The sequence below is a fragment of the Triturus cristatus genome, chromosome 3_1 (genome assembly GCF_964204655.1).
Source record: "Triturus cristatus chromosome 3_1, aTriCri1.1, whole genome shotgun sequence".
Lineage (NCBI taxonomy): Eukaryota > Metazoa > Chordata > Amphibia > Caudata > Salamandridae > Triturus > Triturus cristatus.
The window spans coordinates 826,667,406-826,691,807 of NC_140583.1; the positions used below are offsets into that span (position 1 = coordinate 826,667,406).

General features: G+C 46.0%; 1 protein-coding gene across 2 annotated transcripts in view; it reads left to right on the forward strand.

Moving 5' to 3' along the window:
* SESTD1 (SEC14 and spectrin domain containing 1) overlaps positions 1-24,402 on the forward strand; it is a 422,952-nt gene that overhangs the window by 203,699 nt on the left and 194,851 nt on the right. The window contains exons 8-9 of one of the 2 annotated variants that reach the window (XM_085645200.1): positions 1,856-1,911; positions 9,610-9,821. In XM_085645200.1, coding sequence (XP_085501326.1) covers positions 1,856-1,911; positions 9,610-9,821 — 268 coding nt within the window. The remainder of the gene's footprint in view (positions 1-1,855; positions 1,912-9,609; positions 9,822-24,402) is intronic. The other variant, XM_085645201.1, reaches the window with a different exon arrangement.

Below are 24,402 nucleotides of genomic sequence, written 5' to 3' on the forward strand. Positions count from 1 at the left end.
GTATTCAGAAGGCAAAGAAGATCTGAGAGAAGTTTCTTCAGGAATCCGAGAAGGTCAGGACCCTCGGTGGCTTCCGGCAATCCATATAAGCGAAGGTTATTCCTTCTATGCAGTTTGAGCTTTTGGATTTCTTGTCATGAAAAGGAATTTTGGTGGCCACATCCTGAAGATTACTAACATGTTGGTCGTGTCAACCATTTTGCCGTCCATAATAATCCAGCGGTCCTCAATTTGTTGAAACGTTTCATTAGTAGCACACATGAAAGGTTTAAGGCCCCTAACCTCATCGAAGATAGGACCCAAAACTGGATTGCGAGAGGACCTGATGGGTGATGTAGGATCATTTTTCACCTGTTTAGTCTTGGTACTAGAAGAGGTGAATTTAGTAGTGGTAAGCCATTTTGACATAGTGTATAGAATGATGGGGAACTTTTTGGAAAGATTTTGTCCTCCCCATTCAAGGTGGCAATGCTGTAAGTGGAAAATAAGGGCAATAGAACGTAGTGCGACATCCTCAAAACGTACAGATCAGTAATTGGTCAGTAATGAGTAAGCTTCTAAGCCTGACTAATGAATGAGTAATGAGAGTAACATCCTCAGAGGTGTGCACCAGACCTTTATTAAGGGAAAATTCCCAGAGTGTTTTGCGACAAATGCAGAGCATTCTGTCAGGAATATGGAGGAAAAATAAAGCAGAGGAGACTCACAGTATTATATCTGGTGTCAGGAAGAGCCTCATGAATAGTGGCATTGAAATTGCAGGGTTAAGCAGGTTGTCCAATGCTATGAGGCATTGCTGACAAGAGTCTTGAATTTGCTGCATAAAATGAAATGCGTGCGGCGCGCTAACAAAATAGCGGCTGCTTGTGAGTTATCAAAAAGTCACTATCCCAGTGCCAGGCAAAAGAAAGGATACTGCAGGCTTGAATTTAAAAAAAGTGTTTGCTGAATCCAAAGGGCATGCTGTGAACACTGTAATGGCCTCGACTGCGTTGTTAGTGAGAAGTAGTTATCAGACAGATCGAGCGGTGCACAGCTAAAATGGCGGTCGTTCGTGAATGACCGAACTCACAGCTGTGACACCGGGGCACACAAGAGGCTCCTCCGAAGGTGTCTGCCAGATAGAAATGATGTGTGGGTCAAGAGGAGCCTGAAGGCATGTCTAGGTAGATGTGCACAGGTGAAAGTCAGTTTTCTGAAGTCTTTGGTCTCCATGTCGCTTTAGAGCTCATGGGCCCTCCACCATCTTGCATGGCTCAAAAGCCACCCCTTTTCAGTTTTTTAATTCTGTCTTTGGAGTGTTCCACTTTTCATTTTGTCAAGTATGCAGCTCAGCCTTTTTTGAACAAGCGATGTGTGGGTGACAAGTCTTCCTTGAGCACCCCTTCTTCTGAAACATTGAATCCCTGTCAGAGAATTTCAGCATCTATTCCCATTTTGTCACCGTCCCTTCTGAGAATTTCAGGTGTTTGTCAACATCACCGCCAGATTATAATTCACTAGCACTGGTGTAGTTGTGAATAGTGCTTTATTGGCCTATTCCCATGCAAATATTGTTGTACTTTTTCCATCAGTGGTATTTGCGTCTGCAATGGTGGAGGTCTGCCAAAAATAGCTCCAGCTTTGTGGCTAGTATTTGTAATTATGGTAACAGTCTTTTCTGGTGCCTTCAACTCCATGCTATAATGAGATTATTCTCTGACCACGTGCTGTTTGACAAAACACTGGAGCACTAACGTTGTTTTTTTATTCTAAATAAATAGTATGAAGGATTTTATAAATATCTGAAATGTCACAACTCTTAATTCTATCCCAGTGATTTTCATTGAAATCTGTTTTGCATATTCATTTTCAGATCTATGGAATTCAATTTTCTTCCGTCAGTTGACCCCGAGACAGTTTTGCAAACAGGCAAGTGGCAGATTTTAACTTTGTTAAAATGTCTGCATAATGTTCTTGTTTCTTTTGATGTCTGATTTCTTTTGGTCTAGCGGCAGTTTTATTACCTCATTTTTATATGATCCTTTCCCCCGAGTATTAGAAGGCTCTAAAGGGACCATCTGGTAGTCAGCTAGTCTAAATCACCTTGACAAATAGATGAATTTACGATTGGGTTGCCACAGAAAGTGACCCTGCAGTCATAAATCTTTTTACTCATGCCTGATATGACCCCACAAATGTGTAATATTGCAAATAAGTAAATTCTGCTCAAGGGGTTGTAATCGTATGTTCCTGGGCTTAATTTCTTTGGAAAGTTTGAGAACATCCACATGCTCAAGAGTATGTAGATATTCACCAACATCTATTTGACCCCTTCCCATCTGGGTAATGTAGATTTATTTACTGTAATAGGCAGGAGCAAATGTCTTTCCACAATTAGATGGGCATCAACAGTATTCGTGGGGTGTTGGAGAAAATGTCCTATTTTTCCTCCACTGGGAAAGAAAATAAAATGTTGCCATTGCACACGTCCTACTATTTCACAATGGATAAATGTAAAATTCATAGAATAGTGGAGTAGTGAAATTCTTCATCCAAAGAGAAGAAAGGAATTCACAAGTATTTTCCTAAACATTCACATTTCTGGCAGTTGGTAGGTAATCCCCTGATTTGCCTCTTCTCCTCTGCCAAGCACTCCTTACCTGGCTTCTGAAGATAGTAAACGCTTAACTGAATCTAAGAGCTCTAATGTAGTCAGTGACATCCAGAGCTCCCGGAGGCACAGAAATGGGAGAGAGATGTTTATGCCTAAGGGACAGGAAAACAGTCTTGCATTAGTATAGGGCAAATGCAAAATGGAAACTTCTATCTAAAAAAAATGCAAATTTGTATAAGACAACAGACTTTTTTTTACTACAACCCCAATGAGGCAACATATCCTGCTTCTACAGACAACTGACGATTTGCTAGATGAGGCACCATATTACCTAAAATGAGTAATCGAGTGCTGTTGAAGCGAGAATCTGCTTATATTGTGTTGCAGAATACATCTAGCTAGCAGCAAACAAAGAACACAACAGCGGACAGGCCAAGATTGAGTACAGTGATGGTAAGCAAACATCAAAGCACAAGAAAGCAGAGCAGCAGACATACCTGTGTTGGGTACACAGGATTTGAGCTAATATCAAAGACGAGGCGGAACCTGGTTAGAAGACAAGACAGTGTCTTGAACATGCTAAGTCCAGAGCACCTACAAGGCAGGAAATTAAAGCAAGAATTTTGCTAGTATAAATAATGGCCTTTGCGAAGCCCTTAAATGCTAGATGGACCAAAATTATATGCATGACAGGAAATCTAGACCCTTCAACATGCTCCTTGTTTCCAACCTCCGGGCCATACATTTCCCCTGGAATACTGAGCATTCCCAGGCATGACGGTTCTCCTTTCCTGATGAATGGCACAATTTGTGTTGATTGGGCCTATTCTATTCTCTCTTGCGGTTTTCTTTATGGGCCTATGTACTGCAGAAACCACAATGAAGCAACCTGTGACAATATGCCAGTGCTGCAGTTGATCCGGCAGCCAGTTTTCAGTAAGTAGACTGCTAGCGGTATTTCCCTGCATCACATCCTACATTTGGGGTATTTGATTGGAAGGCCAATGCTCTATTTGCCCTTGAGCGTTCGGGCCAGTCCGATCCTTTCTCACCCAAACACTGTCAATAGAGGTGGCTGTTATCCAGGTATGGGCGCTGTTAACGCTCGCCTGTGCCTGAATGGACATCACAGTGGCTATTATTTTGTAAAGACGAGGTGGGCAACCTTGAAACTAAAGGCAGGATCCGTCACTGACGCAGTAGATTCACCACTATAAAGGACAGGTATGTAGAAGAAAGGTCACGCTATGTCCTATGAACACCAAACCAAAGTCAGCATCTTGAACTGCAGGATGGAGGAATTAGTTTAGGTCAGTGCTTCCCAAACTTGTTACAACCGCAACTGACTTTTTAGTATGACCAACTTTTGCGATCCATCTAGCTTTAATGAACATGATGCAGCGCTTCTTTAACCCCTTCAGCGCTGCGCGGATTCCCCCGCGGTGCTGAAGGGTTCTAGCGCGGGCGTGGTCATGACGGAACGGTTCCGTCATGAGCACAGCTCAACCGATGCTCATGACGGAACCGTTCCGTCATGAGCATCGAAGGGGTTAATGTAATAAAGCATCGTGTGGTAGCACATTGTTATGTAAAGACAGCACGTTTTCCATTAAAATGGTCACAAAATTTGCAGACATACAGTTTTATAGATAAAACTATATTGCACACAAGTAATAATGTATGGAAATCCGGTTTCAATTAATAGTTATTTGTGCATCACCAAGAAAAGGGTCTTGATTTGTTCTGAGCTTACTAAATTCTTTTGTTTACATCACACTTTAGAATTAACAAAATGTGCTTCCTTTCCTAACTGCTGAATGCTTACATTAACAGAAATCTACCTTTTGTTGTTAGGAAAAAATTAAATCCTCCAGGTTTCCGTTCACACTTCATGTACCCCAGCAGGATTGTCACATAATTCACTTTATTTTTCTTTCTCTGACTGCAAAGTGAGAGAAGTTTGTAAACATCAGTCTCCATGTTAGAAAATAAACTGCAGAAGACATAGCCTGACATTTTACCTCTGTCTTTGAAGCGCAGCCATGTGACATGATAACTACAGAATTTATAGACATCTATTGCCTGGAGTTTGACAACCCACCAACAATTGGCTTGCGGCCCACAGTTTGGGAAACACTGGTTTAGCCCTTAGTAGTCTAAGATGAAGCTCAGCTCAACTCACCTTTTTCTTACAAGGAAAAATTGGGAGTATTATGACTGCTAATTTTCTAACTTAGTGCTACTAAAAAGAGGATACTGTATTCTTTTAGCATGTTCTTGGAATGCAAACTGGTGCAAAGGAGGCCTGGGTAGAGATAGATACCAGAGCTATAAAGTATAGCTAATCATCCTTGCTTAAAGCACCTTGCAAAATGTGAATAAAGTCTCATACTTTGGAGTGGTAATTTCCCACCACTTTTATAAGAGGTGTTTTTGAATCGTCTTATTAAAAGGTCTAAAACAAAAGACAAAACTAGAACCTTCCTCTGTCAGAAGCTGTATAAATCGTTATCCTGCCAAAATTGTTATTGATGTCCAACATCTCCTTTCTCATCCTTCTTTACCATGCTAGAATCAAGGTTAAATATAGGTTTAAAAAAAATATATATATGTACATCAAGATTTCATGTGGCCGTTTTGAATGACAGGTTGCACATGATCCAGTGCTTTTTAGTCCCTCACAGGTGCCATAAGGAACAGTTGACCATAGTAGGGAGAGCTATGTCCTATTGTCTCACAAAGTATTCTAACAAAAGACTTCGAATAAGAATGGATTGAAGATGATCCATGGTACAGCAAGTGTTTGATTAGTTATCTGGGTGCATATAGGCCACCCTAACGCACAGTTGAGGTGGAGGTTTAGGCTAACTTAGATTTCCCAAAATTATGGGCTAAAAACTGTCTTTAATTTGTCAGAAAATGTGGACAATATTGAATCTCTTCAGCTTGAGTGGGAAATTGAAGAGTTACCTGTAGAAAAGTGCTCCTTTTTGACATGGTCACCCCCACGTTTTGACTGCTATCTGATGCAATTTTGACAGAAGTGCACTGGGTTCCTGCTATCCAGGTCAAACACAAGGAAAGGATGGACGGAGCGCTGAATCTTTTCAGATACTCACCTCCCAGTCACGGATCTGGGTTTAATCCATCATCGTTCTTTAGCTCACTTCGTCACCCCAGTTCAGACCCAGCCATATGCAAATCAGTCTTGACCCTGTTCCTCATGGGAACAGTCCAGCCCGAACTGGGGTAGCATGGGAGCATGTTTGAATTGCTCTGCATTCCGTCCATCATCAGTGTGTCCTTTGCTTCCTGCTATCCAGGTCCCCAGTGCCAGATCTCTTTCCCTAAAACTGTACAATTGTTCCCCCAATTGGCAATACCTTTAGCACCCCCTTTGAGTTCCTACTAAATGGTACCCCAGGTTCATAGGGTAAAAAAAAAAGAGGGTCCATAAGTGCTGCAACCTGTATTATGCCACCCTAAGGGACCCCTCAGCACAATCATGCAAACTGCCATTACAGGCTGCACGCCACCGTGCAGAGAAAAACGATAGCACGCTTCCTGTATTCCATGCATGCAGACACTGCATGCAATATAGGTGAGTCACCCCTACAGCAGGCCTTGCAGCCCGAAGGCGGCGTGCACTATACTACATGTGTAGACCTATCTGCATGAGCTGATGTGCCCCTGTGATATCGCAGTTGATTTTTAGATATTGCAATTGAACCGGGAAGCCATTCTGAGAACATGTGCTGGACACTGGTATTTACAAGTTCCCCAGCTACATGATGACTTCCCTGAAACTAGAGATGTTTGGTATCAAACGTCTCATATCAATAAAACCACACTGATTCCAGTAGATTTATTAATACATGCACCCAGAGGGCCCCTTAGAAGTGTCCCCTAAAAACCTACCGACTACTAGTGGACTGGCTGACTGGCATAGACCAGCCTGCCCCAACAGACAGGTTTCTGATCCCCTCCAGTTGAGAGCCCTCACTCTGAGAGCAGAAACAATGCCTGCTCCGGCTGGATTTGTTGACACCTCCTCCAAGCAGGATGGCTAAGTGATCAGCATATCAAGGCAGGAGGCTTCAAAGGCCTTTTCCACCTTTGGTATGTTACCTAAGGCTTCCCCAAACTGGGGAAAATGCCACCCCCTGCCCCAGGTCCATTTGGCAGCAGTACAGGTGGGAAAATTAGCTAGTCTGGAGGCATGTTCCTATCTCAGCCTAGTTCCGCCCGTAAGGGGGGGTACCTGAGGCGAACATAAAACTTAGAACCCCACCATCTTGGTTTTGGTGAAATTGGGCTCACTGGGTCAGGGTTATGCCATCTTCCCACAGAAAGTGGTCATCTAGAGGATGTAGACACCCTAAAGGTAAATTGCCCATTGGCTACTATCTGTCACTCCCCTTAACGCCCATAAATTTGGTACTTAGGAGGCACCCTGGATCCCAGGAACTCGGATTCAACGGATCAAGAAGAAGATGACAAAGAATAGCCATGAGACAATGAACTGCTGTAGACTTTTGACACCAAATCCTGCCTGCACCAGTCTCGACAATCGTGACTTAGTGACTCTTCCTGCAGCTGAGCAACTACCAATAACCCCGGTAGACTGCTCGCCCTTTGCAAATTGCGAGTAATTTCCCTTGAAGTAGAAGACCTACTCCCCTGCAGACTGCAGCCACCGAAAAAGCAAAGTCCGGTTATCCAAGTTACTCCTGCCCACCAGCCCTATGCCGCAGCCCCCCCCCCCCCCCCCCCCCCCAGCAAAAGGTACCTGTGCTTCAGAAGGTCAGATCTCTCACTCGGTGGAGGGACAGGACACCAGGACTAACCGGAGTTGCACAGGACCCTTTGCAGCATCTAGGGTCTGTTTAAGTCCCGTCACACCTCTACCGAAGCTGAGCAGCTGTCGAGGGACATCAATACACCAGAAACCCACTTCCAGAGTGGCCTAACTGTCCTGATTTTTGCACTCTCAACCGGCGAGACCGGAAAGGCCCTAGGACACACAAAGCCGACCTACCTTTCCACCCTGCACCCAAGAAGCTCCAGCTCGGCTCCTGATGAACTGGCAGTGCCCCCTTGTACTTATGGCCCTTGTAACGTGAGGCCCCCGTTGGGAGCCCCCGGACTTGTTCTTAAGTTTCCCTCTGCAGCCTGTTTCCAGGTGGCTTCCCTACTTTGCACTGACATAGCGTGTAAAGCTGCCAACCTGCACCTCTGCACCCGTGCTTCCCCCGTCAGGTAATTGCGATATTTTGGACCTTGGCCCCCTACAGCCCTAAATCCAGAAGAAGACCCCCAGTAATCGACCGTATATAACTGTATGCAACATATGCCTTTTCTTCCATAGGAAAGCATTGCTGCGTAAAGACTCATTTAAGTGAACTGTTTATTTACCTGTGAAATTCAATATTTCAAAAAGTACTTACCTGACAACGAAGTTCTTGATTACCAAAGTTTATATAAAAACACGTTAACTTAAGTGAACTGTTTATTTACCTGTGAAATTCAAGATTTCAAAAAGTACTTACCTGACAACGAAGTTCTTGATTACCAAAGTTTATATAAAAACACGTTATTTTTTAGTGTGTGTCTAATTTATTGCCTCTGTTAGCACTACTCTGATGAGCCTAAACTACTTGCCCACACTACCACAAGAGAGCATTTAGTGTTATTTTTGCCTCTGTAAAACCAATAAGGGTGGCCTGGACTCTTTACACAGTGTACTTCGTTTTAGTCTACTATATAAAGACCCCCGTTTGTATGCTAAAACCTCGAACCACTAAGACACTCTCTCATTTTCTCAAATGCTGGTAATTTTTTGCATTCAAGGGTATTTGAGCTATGAGAACTTTCAGCTTATCCCTTCAGGGATGTGATGTTTTGAGTGCAATACACCAGCTCTTTCAAAACCTTAGAGTATGCTACTGGTGATAGGCTAAAGAGCTGGAGAAGGTGTTAAGAGGGTTTTATGTTTTAAAGGGAATTTTGGGGGATAATCACTCAATGTGATGGAGTTTTTCCAATGCAAATAGTACAGTGCCACGAGTAGATTCTATGCATTCTTCGCATCAGCTAAATTGCATAAAATATCCCTAACAGTTGTTGATAACAGCTGAAGATGTGGTCAGGAGAAGGTAGCTCATCAGCACATGCTCTTAATGTGCCTGCTATTGATGGCATCACAGCTGCGATAGTAACAGTAGTAGAGAAATGGACAGAATCTGCAGTACTCTTTGGAATGGCTATGGATCCAAGGAGGCAGACATCTATAGGTCAAGCGCTGGCATGCCTGTTGCTCACGGCTTGATCACAGGAAGTTGGAAGGATGTAAACATTCCAGAATTACCCATTTAATTTTCTGAATTGCAGCGGGTGGCTGACATCTGATATAGCCATTAAAATTAAAACCACCAGGAAGTGAGTATTTGGTTTACAATTGGTAAGATTGTCCCCTTTTAACATGAGTGGTATTAAGGGACAGCGTGCACTATGAGGGTGCAAGATGGTCCTCATTTCTCTCCCTATCTGGTTTCTCTCCCTATATGGTTTCTCTCCCTACATTTAAGAATCTCATCATGCTACACAGCTTATTTGTATCTCTCCTTCATTATTTCACTGTTGCCCATTAATTTGCTATTTTCAGCACATGATTTTGGAGGCTGCTCAGTTAGCAACATGGCCCATTGGGGCTTGACATGTCTGCGCAGAATCCTCTGGGTGCCCAGTTAGAGATGAACACAGACTGCAGTCACCTGTGACCACTGTTAGCACACCACTCTGACAATTTATGCTACAATGAGCAGCCCTTTAAGAAGAGTTTGTTTCTGGGTGCTTATTTGAACTGAGTTGAAGAAATATAATAGTGAGATTTTGGTTATTGTTGTCCTCATTTTAAAATAGAATCTTAGTTGGGTTCCATCTTTTATCTATTTGAAAGTGAAAAGATTGTTACATCCCAATAATTATTTGTTATCTTATTCTTAAACTTTAAGGACATGAACTATTATCTGAGTTGCAACAACGCAGATTTAATGGATCAGATGGAGGGGTTGCCTGGTCTCCTATGGATGATGAGCTTCTTGCTCAGCCTCAAGTCATGAAACTGCTAGATTCACTGCGGGAACAATATACTCGGTACCAGGAAGTGTGTAGACAACGAAGCAAACGCACACAGCTGGAAGAGATTCAACAGAAGGTAATGCAGGTAAGCACCAAGATTGGGCATCCTTGTGGACATGCAAAGATTCCTCTTGGTACTGTATTTTATAGCAAATGTATTTGTAAGATCTTTATACAAAACGTTTTTGTTCAGCATTTCTCAAATGGTTGAGCATTCCTAATGTGTAATTGTAAATAAATGTTCTAGCTCCTCTTTTAATGACATGTCATTCAAAATATAATTAAAATAACAGTTGAAACTTTAGTAAAAAAATTGAACGTTGTTCTAAAACTACCTGTGATTTGTAACACTACAGCTTAATATCTTATTTTTCATTGCCATTTAATCTTCTCCATTCATTGTGAAAAGTGTAAGCCCACCAATGTCTTTTGCTGCTTTGTCTTTTGATTCTTCTGCTACGTTTTATTCAGGTTCGGATAGGTACCGACAAGGCCCCTTTTTCGCTGACTTGTAACGCTTTCCTTCAGGCGTATTAGAAAACACCAGGAGTAAATCAACTCCGCGATAGATCTAGGCTCCGAATCTTATCCCAAACGATTTTCAACTAACGTCGACCTCCTTTGATGCCTCACCATTGGGTCCTCAGAACACTCCACCCCTTGACTTGAGGCGTCTTCTTCAAGATCCGTGATGAAAAAGGCACCCTTCAAGTACTGTCCATAGTGCCACTCCAAATCAAGGCAGAGCAAGAAGCAGGCTCATTTCATACACTCGTCTGCTAGCCTGGTGGCGACTAGTTTTTGCGAGTCTGAGGAGGAAGAAGAGCAGGATCCACATGCCTCACAGCGAAGAATGAAGTCCTCATCTGTAACTACTGTGATCATCAGCACACAACTGAGTCCAGCACAATGGCCCTGAGTCGAGGCAGAGCACCACCCCAGAAAGTGTTGTGCATCGAGCCCAGTGCCCAGAAAAGGCCACCTACCATCGGGCCATGATTGGCACCAACAGAAGCTCTCTGAGTCTACAATGCTCCTTACTTCAGGGGCCAATCAGACCTGTTGATTGAGTCTGAACATCGTGCACAGGCATTATAAGTCAAAATGGCATCCGGCACCGAAACCCATGTGTAGGAAGCTGGGTTTCCCCCCAACACACACTTTTTGCCAGACTATTGATGCACTTTGACTTGATGTGCCCTGGGTCCCTGCCAATCAGATTCCCAGGGCCTGTGTTCTTTCCCAAAACTGTACCTTGTACCCCCAATTGGCACCTCTCTGGCCACATGTCAGACCCTTGTAAAAGGTACCATGGGTTCCAAGGGCACTGTGGCCAGGGAAGGCCTCTATGGGCTGCAGCACTTATTGGACCACCCTTAGAGGCCATGTACCTTTATACATACATACATACATACATACATACATACTTACAGACACACACTCACTCACTCACTCACTCACTCTCTCTCTCTCATATGTTTTGTTACAACCCACTGCCCTGGCATAGGTCAGCCACCCCTCTCGCTGGGTGCACTATACCAGTTGTGAGGGTACAGGTGCATGGGCCCTGTACCCCTAAAGTGTCTAGACTAATTATTAGACATTGTAAGTAATGCCATTAAGACTATATGGTGCTGAGAGTTTGTCATTAGGAGCTCCACAGCACCATAATGGCTTTACTGACATCTGGGAAGTGTTGGGTATCAAACGTCTCAGCACATTAAACCCACACTGATGTCAGTGTGGGATTTAATGAAAAATTTGTTCAGAGGAAGATGCCCCCTGAAAAACATCCAACCTCTGGTGGGTTCCGTGACCGGTATATACCAGCCTGCCACCACGAGACATGTTTCTGGACCCCTAGGGTGGAAGCCTTCACTCCCTGAGCCCAGAAACAAAGCCTTTCCTGGGCGGAGGTGGTCACACCTCCCCCAGGCCAGGAAGAGCCATCTGTGGCAGCGGAGCTTCAAAGGCCTTGCCGCCTTTGTAATGCGACCCCCAACCACTCCTGCTTTCAGGAGCAGGCCCCATCCTGTCTTCCTTCCTTTTCGGCGGGAAAAATTAGCACAGCCAGAAGGTGTGCCCACCTCTGCCAACCCCACCCCTCAGGTGGGGGGTGCGAGGTGAAGCCCACTCTTCCGTGCCCGCCATATTGCAGATGGCAGACACTCTCCAATCAGGATTAGGGATTGTTCCCACTCCCCGACGTGGGGTAAGCACACAATAGGAGTAGGCACCCCAAGGTCAGTAGTCTACTGACCTCGAGACCCCTAAATCGCCCCCTAAATACAGTATTTAGGGGGCAGCCCTGAAACAAGAAGAGAGATTCCCGCAACCTACGAAGAAGGACGAAAGGCGCCGCCCAGCAGAGGAGACTGCAGAGAAGAACTGACTTAGCCCCAGCCCTACCGTCCCGTCTGCAGTTTCCAGAGATCCTGTGCCAAAAGGCGCCTTGTCCTGCAGCCAGTGACCTCCAGAACCCTGGCATGACTGACTGTCTTCAACAAAATCCGGATGTCCTGTGAACAGCAGCTCTGTTCAAAAGAAACTCCCAAGACAGTCTCTGAGCCGGCTGAGGACAAAGAAACCAGATGCCTGGAACCACAACTGCACCCGTCGTCTTCGGCCTGAGTTAGAGTGACCCACCGGCCCCAGCGACGTCCCCCAGCGCTCCAGAGTCCGAGTCCATCGTTGGTTGACCCCCTCCAGGACTCCCAGACGTTGCCTGCAGCCTCTGCAGGGAGAACCCCTCCCCCCCACCACTCCCCAACCACGAGTGGCCCGGTAAGGTGAAATCTGACCTCAAAAGACAGCCCTGCATCCAGCCGCCCTGCGCCCTGGGGAAGAGAACCCGAGGTGCACCTACGTCCTCGAGCCCTCCAACTTACCTGCCCAGCTATTGGTTCCTTCTGAAAGTCTTGCTTGACCGAGCCTGCAGCAAAATGCAAAACTGGCTACTTCCGTTGAAAACAGGACACCCAACCCCAAAACAGCACCATGCACCCAGCCGCCCCTGCGCCATTGCAGGTGCACCTTGTGTGCTAACTCGGATCCCACTTTGCCCTGAGCCTAACACCAGGAGCTTTGCTCCCACAACCTTGTAACCTGCTCGTGAGCAGCCACCAACCGGAGGCCCCCTATTCCCCATTGGATAACACTGGGCCTCAGCACTCTGCACCCGGCCGCCCTAGTGCCGCTTAGGGTGCTTTAAGAGTGCATACTCGACCCTGGGGGAATCCAGGTTCTAACCCCAGAATACCAACTCCCACAAACTTGTACTCACCTGCAAACCATTTACTTCATTTTTCTCCATAGGAATACGTTGACTGTTTTTCCTTGAAAATTGCTCTCAGTGTTAAGTTGGTTTGTATGAAACACTGAAAAACTGTAAATGTACAAAAACTGATTTACTTACCTTTTCTTTAGGAAATGTCCCGGTGTGTTATCTAGGCATATCCCACTGAGTAGAAAAAGTAACTTAAAAAGTAACGTACAAAGTAATCTGTAAAGTAACTGAAAAGTAATTTTGAAACATTGACTTACCTGTACTTCAATCAACTGCATTTGAACTTGCATCAAACTGTAAAACATTCCAGAAGATTTAGCAAAGCATTTATTTCACTTACCTGCACCAGGCTTGGCCTGGTTCTAGAAATAAAACCAGCATTAGCATAGCCAATAGGTCTCGCTTTTGGGACCTTATAAGTGTTTAGCCATGCAACAGTTGATGTTGCACCAAGGATATTGTGCTGCATAACTAAATACTTATAAGGTCCCAAAAGCAAGACCTATTGGCTATGCCAATGCTTGTTAAACATGTGCGCCAGCCCTGCAAGGGTTTGTTTACTCTGCCGTCAATCGCGGGTGGGTTTTTATGAGCAACAGGAATTCGGTGCCTACAAGCTAACATTTTCTATCCTTCGTTTTAGGCACAGCTCGGGTTACCTGCTTCCGTGGGGGCCTAGCTGATGCAAAACCCTGTGCATGCAGGCTGCCTGGGAAGAAGTAGGAAGCCATAAATAAAGCGGTTATCTCACTGAGGGGTGGCAGTGGGATGAGACTGGCATTTGTTGTGCTTGTAAACATTCCAGGGCAGGCTGCAGCTGCCAGCTCGGATTGCCATGTCCATGCTGTGACCTGAGAGGCAGCATCAACCCCTCCAGCTCGCACCTTGGCAGCGGTGATCAGTGGTGTTTCCTGGGCCAGATCTCTGGTTTTCAGACCCAGCCACAAAGACCTGCTATTGATTTCTGTTGTTCTTTTTGTCCGAGGGCATCTGACAAGATGTTATTTTCTGCGGACTATTATCGTACCTGTACCAGCCCAGATTTGAGTCATGGAGCATTAAAAAAGAAAAACGCTGTAATGCAATACTGCATCGCTCATAGCTAAAATAGAGCTACAGAAGGGTGGTGTGTGCGAAAAATAACACGCACAAATTAAAAATGCTATAATTCAATACTGCCTCACTCATTACTAAAATATAGCTAAAGAAAGCTGGTGTGAACAAAAAAGAACACACACAAAATCAAAACTCTATAAATACAATACTGCCTCGCTCGTTACTGAAGCGAAACTAACTAGACAGCATGGGGGAGGAGGGAAATGCGAGCATAGCATCAAAGGGCTGGGTGAGAAGGGAGGGGGGAATGCAAGGAGCAGAGGAGCAGCTGTGCACGTGCACGCCATCGTGCACTCAAGCTCTAGGCCAGCAAAACCATGTGGGTAGCACTTTTGAAAACCCACTTACAAAATGTCTCAAAGAGACAGCTTTCGCTGTCTCAGCGAGACCTAAAAAGTAATAATATTTTTGATACAAACAAATTGGTCTGAGTTCAGACTTTGAGTGAGTGACATCAATTGCTGCCAGAGTGTGTACAGATGCTTAACACTACCCTCTGATAAAGCCTTACTGCTCGCCCACACTACCACAAATAGAGAGTAAGGTGCTATCTGCTTTTACCTCTGCCTACCATTGGGGTTCCACTGGACTCTGTGCACACTATACCTCATTTTGGTAAAGTATATACAGAGCCAGCTTCCAACATTAGTGGATCAGTGGTGGGATATACAAATTTGTATTTTTTTAGCTGACTTGTTCATCACCTGATCACACCACAGAACTGTTAAATTGTCTTTAGAATTCTGATTTTTGAACTGTCAATTTTATTCCAAATTACTAAAAGTCTTGTTAGGACCTTGGTTAAGTCCCTTTAGAGTTTTAGAAAATGAAAAGCTCACTTTAGTTAAAGGTAAGAGGGGTTAGAAGTTTTTTGTTTTTTTACAATCTCTTAACCAGAACCCAGCTGTTAGTGACGATAACCACAATGGCATAGAGCACCAAGTTGAGGAGCTCGACCTCACCCCTTATCTCCACTTAGAATTTAGGGAGTTATGGTCTCTATCCAAACTTAAAAATATAGTCATGGGGTCCCATCCCTCCAAACAAATGCTCTAGGAGCTTTTGGCAGTGTATGCTAAGGACCATCCTTCTGAGAATGGTGAAGACCTCTCAGATGAAGAAGTAGAGGGCGGGGATGAGGATAACTACTACCCCTCTCACCCCCACACTTTATAGGGAGAGAAGGGCCCCAGTGGCCCTGACTCTCAAGAGTAAACCTCTCAGCACCTAGAGCCCACACAGGTGGATCAGGTGCTATTGAGGACAGCCTCAATGAAGAGGACAACATGTTAGTAAGGTTGGCCAAAAGATTGGATCTAGAGACCAGACTCATGGCTCTAGAAAGGGAGAGGGCATAGATGGGCTAAGCACCCATCAATGGTGGCAGCAACTTAATAAATAGGGTCAGAGAGCAATCTTATGATCCCAAAATCCCCAAAGGGATTGTCCCTAAATTTGAGGATGGTGATGATATGACAAAGTGGTTCACAGCCTTTAAATGGGCTTGTGAAGCCAGAAAGGTGAAGAAACCTCACTGGAGGGCACTCCTTTGGGAACTGTTCTCTGGTAAGTGCAGAGACAGACTTCTGACCCTTAGTGGGGCAGAAGCAGAGTCCTATGAACTCATGAAGGGCCCCTTGATTGAGGGATTTTGACTCCCTACTGAGGAGTATAGAATTAGATTCAGGGGGACTCAGAAAATGCAGAGTCAGCCCTGGGTGGAATTTGTAGACTACTCAACGAAAACACCAAGTAGCTGGTTGACTGGAAGTAAAGTGCAAATAACGATGTTCTTTGTAATTTGTTTATGATAGAACACATATTAAGTAATTGTACTGATAAAAAGTTGCATCAGTATCTGGTAGACCTAGGTCCAATTTCTCCCCAAGAATTGGGAAAGAAGGCGGATCACTAGGTCATGACAAGGATGACCAGGATGTCCACTGGGGGTGACCAAAAGAAAGGGGTTACAAAACCTCCCCAGAGGAAAGACAGTGAGCATCCTAAAGATACAAGTAAGGAGTCCCAGGTAGTCCCACAAAAACCTGTCCAGGAGAGTGGGCCTAAAGACACCTCACAAACTAAAACTGGGTACCAAGGTAAGAGTTGGGATGCCAACAAGGTATGGCGTCACAACTGTCAAAAGACAGGACACCACACCAAGGACCCTAGCTGCCCTAAAAGGGGAAATGACCTTTGCCAGGACTCCGGAACAACAAGTTCCGGAGTCACGCAAGCCGAACAATGACTTGCCCGAACAACGACTCAGCCTTAACCACGCATGTGCGTGGTTAAGGCTGGTTCGGTCTAGTGTTCGGGTAGGGTGGAGTTAGGAGGAGCGTTGCAGAGGAACAGGTAAGAGGGGTTAATTTTCAGAGGGTGGGATGGTTTGGGGTTCGTTTTTAGGATGGGGGTTAGTTTTTAGAGGGTATGGGTGATCGTGTTTTAGTGGGTGTGGGAGGGATTAGTTTGTAGGTTGTTGAGTTCGTTTGTAAGGGGGGCGTTGGTGATCGTATTTATTTTTAAGGGGGGAAATTAGTTTTAAGGGGGTTGAATTTGTTATTAGGGGGGTTGGGACTGGTTTATAGGGAGTATGGGTGATCGAGTTTGTTTATAGGGAGTGGGGGGAATTAGTTATAAAGGGGTTGAGTTCGTTTTTAGGGGATGTGAGTGATCGTTTTTATTTTTAGGGTGGGGGAATTAGTTTTAAGGGGGTTACGTTATTTTTTAGGGGATAGGGGTTTGGGATTATTTTTAAGGGGTATGGGTGATGGTGTTTGTTTATAGGGTGTGGGGGGATTCGTTTTTATGGGGCAAAAGGGTTTGAGGGAGATCGGGGTAGCAGTTGAAAACTATTTTTGTAAGACACATTCCTTTAACACGAAAAATCGTGGTGAAGGAATGCGTGGTAAAAAAAATTGTGGTTTAGACGAGGTCGTGGTAGCGGAACTTGTTGTTCCAACATACAACCCCCTAAAAGCCAAGCCCCTAGTGTAGTTCCAGGGGTTGCCAGTGTAGCTTTGGAGGGTGGTATCTCCGATGAGGAAGTCCTCCAAGCCTTCGACTGGAAGATGGGCCCAAAAGTTGAGTTGAAGATTCCAGAGGGGAGTAGACATTTCCACCACCTACTGGTGAATGGAATGCCAGCCACTGTACTGAGAGATACCTGTACCAGTCACACTGTGGTGCATGACAGGTTGGTACTCAAACCAGTATGTCCCAGGGGAAACAAAGAGTAAGGGCTATCTCAGGGGAGGTCACTGTTAAGCCTGTGGCTGTAGTGCCCCCTAGAAATAGCTGGGTCCCTTAGTTGGAGAAAGGTGGTAGTCAATAAAGACCTCCCCCTTGATTGTCTCCTTGGCAATGACCACCCAGAGATTGGTCTGAGCCAAAGAGAGGTACTGGTCCAGTGCCAGACCTCATTTAAGAAACCTGAGGGGGCTGAACCTGCAGTTAGTGCAGATAAGCCCCAAACGAAAAAGATGGGACCGTGTAGGAAAGGTGGACAACTGTTAGCCACAGTTCCAGTGGGCCAGGGAGATTATATCCCAGTAAGGGAACACTTCAAAATTGGCACTGGTGAAGTCCCCCCATGTCAACAAAAAGACCGGACTATTCAGGCAACTGTCCTGCCTGGGTTGGTGGCTCCTCAGCTGACAGAACTGAGGGCGGAAGAAGCGTGTTCACTACAGAGTGTAGTGGCCCCCTAACCTAAAACAGCAGACAGGCCACCAGAACGCAAAGAAGCCTGTAAGGTTGCCCCTTCACCTACCAGTGAAGAGATAAAGGTGTGGTTCTGAGCACTGACAGCTGTCAGTAGCTTCTGCTGGGTGTTAGCCTTCATGGCAGTACTGTCCTTGGCATGGTGGCCTAGCCCCCTGCCCCTATTGGTCACGGTGGGATTACTCAAGCTGTGGGTAACCTCTGGGGGTAAGCTGGGTTTTCCCCTAGCTAAGTTAGAATTTGCAGAGGTAGCCACATCTGAACCTAAACTAAAAAGTTGGGGTAAAGACACTAAAGAACTAGGAAAGAAGCATTGGGAATTAGGTCCTGAAACTGCTGAGGTAGGCCAGCTCCCCAAACGGACTGACCTGGACAGAAGGATGTAAGGAAGAGTAGACCCTGTAACTTTCAAACCACTTCCTCTACTCTTCCCTGCCTGAAAGACTATGAAGACTCTCCTAGGTTTGGCTGAGTCTCCTGGCCTTTGGGCTGGGGGGGTTGGGCTTGTGTAGGAAGCTGGGTTTCTGTTGCAGTAACCCCCTCCACACTTTTTGCCAGACTACTGATGTACTTTGACTTGATGTGCCCTGGGTCCTTGCCAGTCAGGTTCCTAGGACCTGTGTTCTTTCCTAAAACTGTGCCCTGTACCCCTAATTGGCACATCTCTGGCCACATGTCGGTCCCTTGGGTACCAAGTGCACTGTGGCCAGGGAAGGCCTCTAATGGCTGTAGCACTTATTGCACCACCCTTAGAGGCCCTGTACCTTTACACACACTGCCTTGCAGGCTGCATTTTTGGTGCAAAACAAAGTTAAGAGTCGACATGCCACACATCCCTGTGTGCCACGCCTACAACCCACTGCTCTGGAATAGGTCAGCCACTCCTCTAGCTGGGTGCACAATACCACTGGTGAGGGTAGAGGTGTACGAGCCCTGTACCCTTACAGTGTCTAGACCAATTCCTCGACATTGTAAGTGCAGTAATGCCATTAAGAGTATATGGTGCTGGGAGTTTGTCATTACGAACTCCACAGCACCATAATGGCTTTACTGAAAACTGGGAAGTTTGGTATCAAACTTCTCAGCGCATTAAACCCACACTGATGCCAGTGTGGGATTTAATGCAGAAAGCACTCAGAGTGCATCTTAGAGATGCCCCCTAAAATACGACCAGCCTCTGGTGGGTTCCCTGACTGATACAAACCAGCCTGCCACCACAAGACATGTTTCTGGGCCCCTGGTGTGGGAGCCTTCACTCCCTGAGCCCAGGAACAAAGCCTTTCCTGGGCGGAGGTGCTCACACCTCCCCGTGGCTAGGAAGAGCCATCTGTGGCAGGGGAGCTTCAAAGGCCTTGTTGTCTTTGTAACACGACCTCCAGCCTCTCCTGCTATCAGGAGCAGGCCCCCTTCCTGTCTCCCCTCCTTTTCGGCGGGAAAAATTAGCCAGCCAAGAAGGTGTGCCCACCTCTGCCAACCCCACCCCTGAGGTGGGGGAGGCGAGGGGAAGCCCACTCTTCAGTGCACGCCATCTTGCAGATGGCAGGCTCTCTCCAATCAGGATTAGGGATTGTGTCCACTCCCCCACGTGGGTGAGCACACCAAGGATGTAGTCACCCTAAGGTCAGTAGCCCATTGGCTACTTACCCAGAGACCCTTAAAATGCCCCCTAAATACAGTATTTAGGGGGCAGCCCTGAACTAAGACAGATTCCCGCAACCTAAGAAGAAGGATGACAGAAGACGCCCAGCAGAGGAGATTGCAGAGAAGAACTGACTTGACCCTAGCCCTACAGGCCCGTCTGCAGTTTCCAGAGATCCTGCACCAAAAGTCGCCTTATCCTGCAGGCAGCGACTTCCAGAGCCCCTGGGAGGACTGGCTGCACTCAATAAAGACCAGATCTCCTGTGAACAGCAGGTCTGTTCAAAAGAAACAGCCAAGAAAGACTCCAAGCCTGCTAAGGACAAAGAAACCAGACACCTGGAACCACCACTGCACCGATGCCTACGGCCGGAGTCCGAGTGGCTTACCGGTCCCAGCGACGTCCCCCAGCGCTCCAGAGTCCGAGTGCACCATGGGTTGAACCCTCCTGGACTCCCAGATGTCGCCTGCAGCCTCTACACGGAGACCCCCCTCCAACCGCGAGTTGCCCAGTAAGTTGAAATCCGACCTCAAAGACCCCCCTTCATCCAGCTGCCCTGTGCCCTGGAGAAAACAACCCGAGGTGCACCTTCGTCCCCGAGCCTTCCAACTTACCTGCCCAGAAAATCCAAAACTGGCAACTCCCATTGAAAACAACAAGGCACCCAACACCAAAACAGCACCCTGCACCCAGCTACCCCAGCGCCCCCGCGAGTGCTAACTCGGATCCCCCTTAGCCTAACACCAGGAACTTTGTGGCCTGCTCTTGAGCCATCAACCGGAGGCCTCCTATCCCCCTTTGGATAATATTGGGCCTTAGCAATCTGCACTCGGCCGCCCTAGTGCCGCTGAGGGTGCTTTGAGAGTGCATCCTCGACCCTGGGGGAACCCTGGTTCTAACCCCAGAATACCAACTCCCACAGACTTGTACTTACCTGCAAATCATTAACTTCAGTTTTCTCCATAGGAATACATTGACTGTTATTCCTTGAAAATTGTATTAAGTGTGGAGTTGGTTTGTATGAAACACTGAAAAACTGCAAATGTACAAAACTGATATACTTACCTTGTCTCTAGGAAATGTCCCAGTGTGATATTTAGGCATGTAACACTGAGTAGAAAAATGTACTTAAAAAGTAATGTACAAAGTAATTTGTAAAGTAGCTAAAAAGTAATTTCGAAACATTGACTTATCTGTACTTCAATCAACTGCATTTGAACCTGCATTCAACTGTAAAACATTGCATAATATTTTACAAAGCATTTATGTTCGAGGCATATGAGCTGTCGATCACATACTTTTGCATAGATCGCCATCTGGTGTTGGGCTCAGATGTTTGCACTTTGTTATTGTAGAAGTCTTTGTAGTCACGAGATAGGTGACTCCTCCTTTGGTTAGTAGTGTGTATGGGCATCGACTCCATCTCCAGATTGTTTTTTTCCACCAGTGGGTTCGGATGTAATTTGCTGCGCTCCGGGTCGACGTCGTTTCGATTCCCCTTTGACGCGCAACAGCTCTCACCACTCAATGGTATTGTTTCGATCGCGATCTCTCAACGCGTATCCAGCTCCAAAGAAATTTTTGAGTCCGGTTGTCGACTTGAGCCGTTGGGCCGTTCGGCGCCATCAACCAGCATATGGAAAGGACTCCTTTCAAAAAATGCAACTGTGGGGCTAAATTCCCACACACAGATCTCCACGAGGTCTGCAACCTTTGTCTCTCTCCTGAACACGAGAGTCGACACTGCCAGGCCTGTGACTCTTTCAGGTCCAAGAAAACTATATGTGATCGCCGGGCTCGACAGCACGAAATGTCCAGATCAACATCTTCGAGGCAGGTCCCGAAGAGCCAGAGACAGGAGATGAACAAGGCAGCCCCTCCGAATCCGACGGATCGGACTCAGAAGACCAGTCTATAACTCCAGGTCAGCGGAGCGTGAGTACTGATATCGACGTCCCTGCCAAAAGGCTCCGGTAACACTTTCACCTTTGGGTCTGGGTCAACACCGTGACACTACTTCAGAAGCCCACAAACCCTTCAGGCAGCTCGGGATCGAGCCAGCCACACCACGGTACTGAAAAAGCATCTTCGCCACCGAAACATAAACCCAAGGTACCGTTGACCCCAGAATCTTCGGCACCGAAAGGGAAACCCAAGGTACCAGATTCTTCGGCACCGGAACAAATTCACCCCAAGCCTTCGGATCCGAAAAAACAGCCTCAATCTTTGGAGTCGAAAACTCCACCTAAGCCTAAGGGCATAAAAACCCCTCCTAAAGCTAAAGAAGACAGGCCAAAGCACCACTCGGAGCCCAAGTCTTCAGTGACGAAAAAATACAACAGATCCAAGGAACTTTTACCCACGGATCCTAGGCAAAAAACACTACATATTGACCCCATTACCGACCAGGTCACCTCTATACCACCTAATAAGAGGAAATACCCTCCAAGAAAAAAGACTCTTCTACCTCACCTATGAGGCCTTTCTCTCCACCTCCACGGCTTCCAAACATTATACTCTCTCCAGCACACTCGCCAGTGCCTCCTCTTTCACCTACACCACAAGAGGATGATGAGGATTTAGGGGGTGGGGATGAATATATAGACCCACCACATGATAATACATATACTGATGATGACACCCACAGTATCCCACCTCATGACTCTTGCGATGATTATAATGTCCCAGGTGTACCTGAGCCAGATTTATATCCCTCCAGACCATCCCCTCCAGATGACAATGTAGGGTTTGCACAACTAATAAATAGAGCTGCACAATACCATGGGATTGAACTTCATTCTGACCCTATGGAGCCTCAAAAACAACAAATACTCTTCCTATGCTCAAGGGGATGATTAAACATGCCCCAGAGGTTTTTAAAGATCCTGTCAGAGCTAAAGTGCTCAATCCTGGAATTGAGAAGAAATACAAGCCAGCTCCAAGCGATCCAGCTTACATTAAAGGTCAACTCCCTCTGGACTCATTAGTAGTGGCAAATGCCCGAAAACGGGCAAATTCCCAAACCACAGGTGATACCCCTCCGCCAGACAAAGAATCTAAACTACTGGACGCATCAGGTAAGAGTTGCGTCCTAAGCGGCAAATTTTTGGCGTATCGCCAATTCACAAGCTTTACTGATCAGGTATGACAGGGCTCACTATGATGAGCTTGAAAAACTCATGCAGCATCTTCCAGACGAATAGAAGACCAAGGCAAATGATCTCATACAGGAGGGAAAGTTAATCACGAACACCTAAATAAAATATGCCCTAGATGCAGCAGATACAGCATCCCGCACAATTAATAAAAGTGTGTTACTACGTAGACATGGTTTCAAACAAGAGGTGCAGTCTACCATCCAAAATCAACCATTAGATCAGGAACACTTGTTTAGACCCACTGTGGACTCATCTTTAGAAAAGATGAAAAAGGAAACAAACAGCCAAATCTATGGAGGCTCTACAACTAGTAGAGGTTCTGTTTGTCGCTCCTCTTATAGGGGCGCCTCCAAGACCATTTGTACAGAAACTACCTCTGTACAAATGGCCCCTCCCCTTACCGAGGTTATTTTAGAGGGACTTACAGAGGCAATAACATCAGAGGGAGGGGGCGTGGTTCTAATACCCGCAACTTCCCCACCACAAAACAGTGACTTCTCTCCACTCCCCCCAGACCACTCCACTCCGGTAAGACAAATTATCCAGTATGGTTACTGTCTGAAACTCACTTCTACTCCTCCCAACATACCTCCCACACAGTGTCCAATGTCCTCAGAACATTTCATGCTTCTCAAGCAGGAGGTTCTCTCTCTCTTGCAAAAGCATGCAATAGAACCGGTTCCCTTACATCACCAAGGTACAGGGATTTACTCCCTTTATTTCCTCATTCCAAAAAAGGATGGCACTCTTAGGCCAATATTAGACCTCAGACAATTAAACCTGTACATACAATCCGACCACTTCCATATGATCACTCTACAACAGGTCCTCCCGCTGCTTCAACAAGGCGATTTCCTTGCCACTCTAGATCTCAAGGACGCCTACTTCCACATTCCTATTCACCTTGCTCACAGGAAATACCTACGGTTTGTAGTGGATGGACAACATTACCAGTTCAAAGTCCTTCCATTCGGAGTCACAACAGCACCCAGAGTCTTAACAAAATGTCTCTCGCTGGTAGCAGCTCACTTAAGAAGACAACACATTCATGCGTTTCCTTACCTAAACGACTGGCTCATAGAAGCCAAGTCACACAACAATTGTGTACAAAACACACAACACAATCTAGCTACTACACAACTTAGGATTCACAATAAACATCACCAAGTCACTTCTCCAGCCGTCCCACACCCAACAGTATCTAGGTGCAACAATAGATACTTCCAAAGCCCTTGTATACCCCAACCCAACCAGAATAGCCAGTATACAAGCCCTCATAGCAAAATTTCGACCACAACACTCACTACCAGCTCGAGTGTTCATGCAGTTAATAGGGATTATGGCCTCTTGCATCTTAATCGTCCCTTACGCAAGACTCCAGATTCGTTCATTACAGGACTGTCTAGCACAACAGTGGAACCAAGCTCAGGATCAACTTACAGATCTGGTGTTGGTAGACAGCCGCACATATCACTCTCTGCAATGGTCGAACACACAAAATCTTTCCAAAGGGCGGCCGTTCTTAGACCCAGTTCCACTAATAGTGCTAACAGCGGACGCATCGTTCAACGGCTGGGGAGCTCATCACTTAAACCACACCATTCGGGGTATGTGGACCCCTCAACAGAAACTCCTCCACATCAATCACCTGGAGTTACTGGCCATATTTCTTGCCCTGAAGTCATTTCAGAAACATCTTCTAGGCAAAACTGTCCTCGTCTGAACGGACAACATGACAGCAATG